The sequence below is a fragment of the Camellia sinensis genome, chromosome 7, assembly GCF_055761805.1.
Source record: "Camellia sinensis isolate YWXY chromosome 7, ASM5576180v1, whole genome shotgun sequence".
Taxonomy (NCBI): domain Eukaryota; kingdom Viridiplantae; phylum Streptophyta; class Magnoliopsida; order Ericales; family Theaceae; genus Camellia; species Camellia sinensis.
In genome coordinates, this window is record NC_138967.1 from 7,813,163 (window position 1) to 7,821,424 (window position 8,262).

General features: G+C 42.8%; 1 protein-coding gene across 1 annotated transcript; it reads right to left on the minus strand.

The window, feature by feature from the left end:
- On the minus strand, positions 1 to 2,535 carry LOC145795586 (uncharacterized). Its single transcript, XM_082880410.1, has 4 exons — positions 2,430 to 2,535; positions 843 to 956; positions 530 to 724; positions 1 to 404 (listed from the first exon to the last, which is right to left on the minus strand). Exons 1-4 carry the CDS (start codon positions 2,533 to 2,535, stop codon positions 1 to 3), a joined length of 819 nt encoding a protein of 272 aa, XP_082736536.1.
- Positions 2,536 to 8,262: the final 5,727 nt, after the last annotated feature.

Here is an 8,262-nt window from a genome sequence, read left to right on the forward strand (position 1 = left end):
TTATGACTTTGCTAAGTTCACCCGAAGCCTAGACACTGCCTCAAAACACAAGAGCACACATCTCAAATGCCCAATGTGGTCATCTTCCGTATCACGAAAAATGAGCACATTATCTGCATAAAACAAATGAGACACCTCCACTGTCCCTGGAGCCATTCCTACCTCAAACCCTTTCAACAAACCTTCTTGCACCGCTCTAGCCAACAAACACCCTAAAGTCTCCATAACCAGGATAAACAGCAAAAGAGATAAATGATCACCTTGCAAAATCCTCAATGAGTCGGAAAGAAGCTTACCGGGGACCCATAAACCAATACTGACATTCGTATGGTAGAAATATAAAACTAAACCCAACGCCGCCACCTTTTCCCAAAACCCATCCTCTCCAACATGTACATTAAGAACTGCCAATTCACATTATCATATGCCTTTTCAATGTCTAATTTATAGATAATCCCTGGCTTTGCTTGATGTAATCGCGAAGCTCCACACTCGTTCGCCACAAGCATCGCAACTAAGATTTGCCTACCCCCCACAAAAGCATCCTGAGAATCTGAGATCACCTCTTCCAGCACTTCTCGCAAACGGTTCGCTAAAACCTTGGCTAACACCTTATATACACTACCCAAAAGACTAATAGGACAAAAATCTTTAATAGCCTTCACCCCACCCTTCTTTGGAATCAAGGCAATAAATGTGGCATTAAGGCTCTTCTCAAATTCGCCTATTTGATGAAAATTGTTCGAACATAGCTATCACCTCTGTCTTAACAACCCTCCAACACTGTTGAAAAAAGGAAATACTGAACCCATCTAGACCAGGCGCCTTATCCTCAGACATACTTTGCAATGCCTTAAACACCTCCTCTTTTGTAAATGGCCTTTCCAATAATGTGCAGTCTGCCTCTAAAATGACATAAAAAATTACCCCATTCAAACCCAGTCTCCACCATTCTCCTGCATTCCGAAACAAATGCTCATAGAAACCCATAATACTTGCTTTGACATCCTCTGAAGATGAAAATTCCACCCCATTCACTCGAATTTGCCCTATTTGATTGACTTAGAGATGAGCATTTGTCATACGATGAAAAAACTTCGTGTTACGGTCCCCATCCTTCAACCACAAGCATCGAGACTTCTGACAAAAACTGACCTCCTCTATTCGAGCAAACTGCCAATCTCTTACGAACCTCCTCATGATGAGACATATCAGCCTCAGACAATACCCTAGCAATGATCCTCCAGTCGACCAAATACCTCCTTATTCCATCTTTTTAGGTCTAATTTGAGGAGCTTCAATTTCTACGCTATCCGAGAACTAGGCAACCCTGCCACAATCTAAGATTTCCACCACCCTTTAACCATCTCCACAAAGCCCTAAGACCGTAACCACATGTTCTCAAACCAAAAAACAATGGACCACTTCTAATGCCCCCATTATCTAGCAAGATTGGCCAATGATCTGAAAGTGGGGCGTTGCAATCAAGAGTGGGTCGCTTGTAAGAAATGCACCTCACAATCTCCTGTGACCAGAAATCTATCAATTTAAGACATCACTCCACCCCCCGAACCAAGTGAAACCACCACCCTGAAACGGAAAATCTACTAGCTCCATCTCATCAATGAACGAAGAGAAGCGCCGCATTGAACCCATCCCCAAGTTAGCCTCCAATTTCTCCTTCATACACCATATCACATTGAAGTCCCCACCCACACACTATGGTACCCCCAACTGATAAGCAATGCTCTATAGCTCCTCCAAAAAACTAGGCCTCTCCCCTCCACGAACTGGACCATAGACCCATATAAAGGCCCAACGAAAATCATCCTTTACATATCGAAATAGGCAAGATAACATGAAACCCCCCACTTCTACATTCTTCTTTACCACCACCCTTCGGTCCCAGTAAAGGAGAACACCCCTAGCCACCCCCAGTGTAGGGAGAAAGTCTCAATCCACAAAACGGCCTCCCCACAGATCCCTAATAGTCTTCCCTTCAATATATTCCATCTTTGTTTCCTTTAGACACACCATATTTGCCTTTGCACTTTTTAACACAAATTTCACGAAAACCCTTTTTCCCCTATCATTCAGTCCTCGTACATTCTAAGACAATATTTTTAACTGCATGACAGCAATGGATCACTATGCCTTTCTTTGGACCCCGTACATCTCCTCACTTAATTCGATCATAATTAATAGTACATTCCAACTTATGTAATTCTCTGACACTTTTCACATTAGGAGTTGTAGACTTCACCCCTTACTGATAAGGAGCATTTCTCCTCCATGACTCCTTAAAAATAATCTCAATGCCTCATCTTCATAGCCCTTAAAGGAAACCCTCAATAATTGGCTTACCTCATTAATTAGAGACAATACCCAGGCAAAGACCTCCTTTGGTTACGACATGCTATCCTGCGAACCAAATTTTTCTATCTCAAGATCATCCTCGTCGCTTGCACCAGTGTCCACCGTCACCTCGTTCTCCACTACTTCATGTCTAACCACCAGAGCCAACCCATCTGCCATGTTGTAAAAACCCCGACTTCCGATTAATGTTAATCCATGATTAAATGGGCCTAATACGTAATTAAAATGAAATCCTGAGTTAATTATTTATGCATTGCATTATTTGTGTCTCTATTTGTCTATTGCAAGAATATTTGTTTGAAATTCTGTTATATTTTGTGAATTGAAAGCCTTATTGGTATCCGATCACGAAATTGACTTGGTATCAGTTTTATTTGAAATTTTTAGAACACTATGGTAGGTCAATTGAAATTCGATTCGGAACGATTAAATTAGAATAAATTAAAGCCCAATTGATTAGTTGATCAATAAATTAATTAAGCCATTAGCCAAGCCTATATAAGGCTCCCTTATGTGCCTTCACTCATTCTTTTCTCTTCATCTCAACACATTTGAGCTCATACACACAAGCAAAACGTGGAAGAGAGAGAGAGAGAGAGATAAAAAAAATTGAGATAAAAAGCTAAGAATAGAGAGGATTGCTAAGAATTGTTGGAATTTACAAGGAATTTAGGAGTTGAAGCTTCTTCACTTGCATAATTTAGATTCTAGGTAAGAATTTCAGTCTTTGACCTTGTAATATAGTTGATTAATGTATGCAAGCAAGTGAATTAGGTGAATTCATAAGGGAATTGAGCTAGAATTGAAGAAAGTTAAGTCATTCCATACATGCATGCATAATTCATAGCATTTGGAAGTTGATTTCAAAGCTTTCCTCACATGCATGTTGTAATTCTAGCATGGGTTAAAGAATTCATAATATTTCTCACCATTGGACCTCATTTGATAATGTTTTGGAAGCTATGAACTCAAATGAATACATGCATGTCATGTTCATATCATGTTCTTACATTTCAAGTTGAATTTTTGCACAATTGACATGCTTTTGGGCCTTGATTTCATGAAATGATCTGTAACCCTTAATGTTTTCAAGTTTAAACTGATTTTTTCAAGTTTTGGGGCCCAAAGGTTGAGTTAAATGGCTTTAAATTAGAGTTTGGAGTTGGGGAGTGCAATCTGAAAATCCCAAATTCTGCACTTCCGCTCGATCGGCAGAATCTGCGCTCGAGCGGCCACTCTGTGATCTTACACTTCCATTCGAGCGACCTAAAGTCCGCTCGAGTGTGAGAATCATGCTCCCAGAAGTTTGCATGTTTTACAGACCGCTCGAGCGGCAAGAGTTGCGCTCGAGCGAGGGCACGAGTCTCACGCTCAAGTGAGAGTCGAGCAGCCATCGAGCGGAGATCTCACTTAACCAGTACTTTTTCAAAGTTTGCAGATCGGTCGAGTGAAGAAAGTTATGCTCGAGTGGCCCCTCACACTTTGCATGTCTACTCGAGCGAAAGAAGTTGCGCTCGAGCGGGACCCCTGTTCCTAGCATTTTTAACTAAGTGTTTTTAAATGCATTTTTGCATCCTCATTGCATCCTAGGCATTTCTAAGCCAAAATTAAGACACTATAATGAGGATAAAGAAATAAAAACAAACCAAGACAAGAAAGAACTAAGTTAATGATTCCGAATATGTATTCGCTATGTATCTGTGTAAGTCACGCGCTATATGATATCTGAATTGCCTACTCTGTCCGTTTAATTGTAGCCATCTGTTATCTGTGAGTAATAAATCTGTAAAGCTATGTTTAATTATAAGTATTTTCTGATTGAGATGATACGATCTGTTTTTTGAAATGCTATTTTATGAATTATGAATGAATGTCTATTTTTCTGAAATGTATTTGTGGCATCCTTAGTTCACGTGGCCCTCGCCCAGGGGTAACAATACCGTGACCAATATGCACGTGGCCCTCGTCCGGAGGTAACAATACCGTAGCTTATATTCATGTGGCCCTTGCCCAGGGGTAACAATACCGAGGCCTATATTCACGTGGCCCTTGCCTAGGGGTAACAATACCATGGCTACTTGCGCGCAAGACATGGACTTTTATGGTCATCGATATCGACCTTACATGTGGGTCTCAAGACCAAGTTGATATGATAGCTAATGAGTGTACCACGTATGATCTTATGCAAAATCTGAAAAACTTGACTTCTCCTAGCCAGAACTCACACTTCCTAAACTTGGCATACAGCCTAAGGGTTCTAAGTAACTCGAGCACCACTCTTAAGTGTTCCACGTGCTCCTCCTCTGAAGGTGAATAGATGAGAATGTCGTCCACGAAAACGACTACAAAACGATCTAAGAATTCCCGGAAGATCCAGTTCATCAAGTCCATATAGACTACCGGTGCATTGGTGAGCCCAAACGAGATCACCAGAAACTCATAGTGGCCATACCACGTACGGAATGCCGTCTTCAGAATATCCTCCTTCTTGACCCTCAACTGGTGGTAACCCGATCTCAAGTCTATCTTAGAGAAATAACGGGACCCCTTCAACTGGTCAAACAGATCATCTATACGGGGCATAAGGTACTTATTCTTGACCGTAGCCTGATTCAACTTCTGGTAGTCGATACACAGTCACAAGCACCATCTTTCTTTTTAGCAAAAAGGGCCAGTGCTCCCCACGGCGAAACACTTGGGCGAATAAAGTCCTTATCCAGCAACTCTTGGAGCTGAATCTTCAACTCAACTAACTCGGCTGAGGCAAAACGATAAGGTGCCATAGAAATCGGCGCCGTGCCGGGCACTAGATCAATAGAGAACTCAATCTCTCGATGAGGTGGCAAACTAACGAGATCCTTCGGAAAGACGTCCGAGTACTGACAAACCACTCTCGGCAACATAGTCTGGGTCTCACCACACTCACTACTCAAAAAGCTAGCAAGTAGACCACTAAGCTCACTCCGCCCTCGCGGATCATACACCGGTGGCAAAACACTACCAACCCGGTCCCCTAAGAAATGGAAACACTCTCCGCTCAAGGTATATACAGTGACCCTCTGGCAATAGCAATCAATAACAGCCCGGTATGACGATAGCCAGTCCATACCCAAAATAACATCAAATCCCGACATGGGCATTACTACAAAAGGAAACGGAAGCCGACGATCGGCAACCTCTATATTACAACCCCTACATCCTTGTTTCAAAATCAACTCACCCCCAATAGGTGACACTACACAAATAGGAGATGCTAACTGTGCCAACTCCAATCCCAAAACAGATGCAAATGCAGTAGATATAAAAGAATGAAATGCACCCGTATCAATCAATACACTAGCAACCGAGTTGCAAAACAAGAAGGTACCTCTCACAACCGATGGAGCAGGTACAAGATCCTGCACGGTAACAGCATACACACGCCCTGTAGGCCCCTGATCCACCTGCTCACCCCTCGAAGCAAACGACTGCTGCACAGACTGGGATGACGAAGCTCCCGGATTGGCCCTCGAGGATTGCACAGACTGAGTTGGCTGAAAACCCTGCGTCTGCCTAGAACCAGGCGTGCTCGAAGTGGCACTCAACTGTGGACAAAGCCTCTTCAGGTGCCCAGACTGACCACACTGATAACAAGACAAGGGCTGGCCCCTTCCCTGACTCTGGCTCTGCGGTCTAGCTGAAGATGAAACAGCTCTCTGACCTCCTCCCCTCTGTGGGCAAACCGAAGCCTTGTGGCCTAGCTGACCACACTTGTAACAGGTGAAATCTCCCTGATTGCCTCTTCCCGAGCCTACACTTGGCACTGGAAAGTCGATCTAGCAACACCCTCCTGAGACTGCTGAGGGTTAGCACCCCTATGTCTCCTGCCATCACCCTGACCATCCTGGCTCCTCTTGGAGCCTCTCTGTCCCTCCTCCTCCTGCATCATGATCTCCATATGGGTTGCAGTATCAACCAAGCGCCCATAGTCTCGGATCATAGAACCTCTAACTCTCATTTTGAGGCCGCGCCTCAACCTCTTCTCAAACTCGATACAGCGGCATTCCTCGGACGCCACAAGTTCAGGTGCGAACCTGGAAAAGCTAGTAAAAGTGGCCTCATACTCGGCCACTGACGAACTCAACTACAAAAGCTGACAGAACTGGTCTCTCAGCTTCTTCCTAACTACTGGAGATAAGTACTTCTCCTGAAAAGCCTCCACAAAAGCCTCCCACGTGTCAGCAATACGGCCCCTCATGTCTTTCCACCACTGACCCGCACCCCCTTTAAGCTGGAAGGATGCCAAGGTCATTTTCAATGCACCGTCCTCGATGCCAAGCATCTCGAACGTCTTCGTCATTTGTTCTAACCACTCATCCGCTTTCAGTGGCTCCTTTAGATCCCCAATAAACTCGTCCGGGTTAGACCGGAAGAACTCCATCTTCAAGAAGGAAGGCCCTGCCTTAACAACCTGGGCCTGCATTGGAGCTTGAACTGGATTCTCAGCTCTAAGAATACCCATAGACTCCCTCAAAGCATCAGCTATCCCTCGGGCTAAAGTGCCTATAGCCTCCTGTCCTGCTGGCTCGGCCACATTGGCCTGGCCAACCCCCTCTTGCTGCACCGGAATATCATCCGGTAAAGGCATCTCCTGCCTACCACGTCTGCCACACCTACCACCTCTTCCTCGTCCTGACATCCTAATAAAGGTAACGAAGAACGTTAGCACATTCATAAATGTGCCAAAACTAAACACTCGCGTCCTAATACATGGACAACTGTAATTCACTCCACGTAAGCACATAAACACATAAGCACTTACGAATTTCATTTCCGGATAATGATAGTCCCGAGGCGTTACTAGAGTTCTGGTTAGAAACAGCATTGATCAAGCGCTTTTCCAACAAGACTCACAGAAACCCAAGGATCCAATCAACATCCTAGAAACTAAATCTCATACCCAAGTAGTCACATAAACATGTTATCAAATAAACACATAATGCCACACATAAGTCTCTAACAAGCGAGACAAACCCATTGTGATACTAATCACTTCCCACGTACCCAAAGTATTCAAACCCGGTACACTCTGATACCAAGTTGTAACGCCCTCAAAATAATACATAAAACCCATCATTCTTGACATGCAAAAATATAAGAGAAATAAACATCTTTCTATTTATCAGAGTAGTTCTTACAAAAGTATTACATGTTGACAATAAAAGTAAACGCCCTATGGGCTTACAACTTTCCAAGCCAACACTTGGTTACAAGAAAAGAGTATTAACTCATATACATATTAAGCCATTGGCTTGAATTTACATATAATACATCAAAGGAAAACAAAACAACCAAAAAGTCTGTCTGCCTCTAGCCTCCCAAGTTATGTCCTTGGAGGTGGCATGCTACCTGTACCTAAAAATGATATCCCATATAGAGTGAGCCATAGCCCAGTCGAAATACACTAAACCAACTATAAACAATGACAAAAATAACAGCATTCGATAGATGGTCCACACTCATATTCCCACTTATAACACATCACAGTTTCATGACATTCAAGTCCATGTTACTTTTCATTTCCCACTTCTTTTCAACTTCGAGTTTGAAAACAAGGCTCAGAACCTAGCCAAATAACTTAATGAGATTATGACTCATCTTTAAAACACATTTGAAATTCATGATGGATACACATTTTGGTACTGTATCAATAACACATAAACCACCTCCATACTTTATGAAGGATACACATTCTGGTGCTGTAATAATATAACATAGAATTACTTCTATACTTCACAATTGATAACGATATACATTTTAGTGCTATATCAAATCAATTCAAACACTTCCATAATCCACACTTGATACATATTGTAGTGCTGTATCAATGTCAAACAAAATCCGATT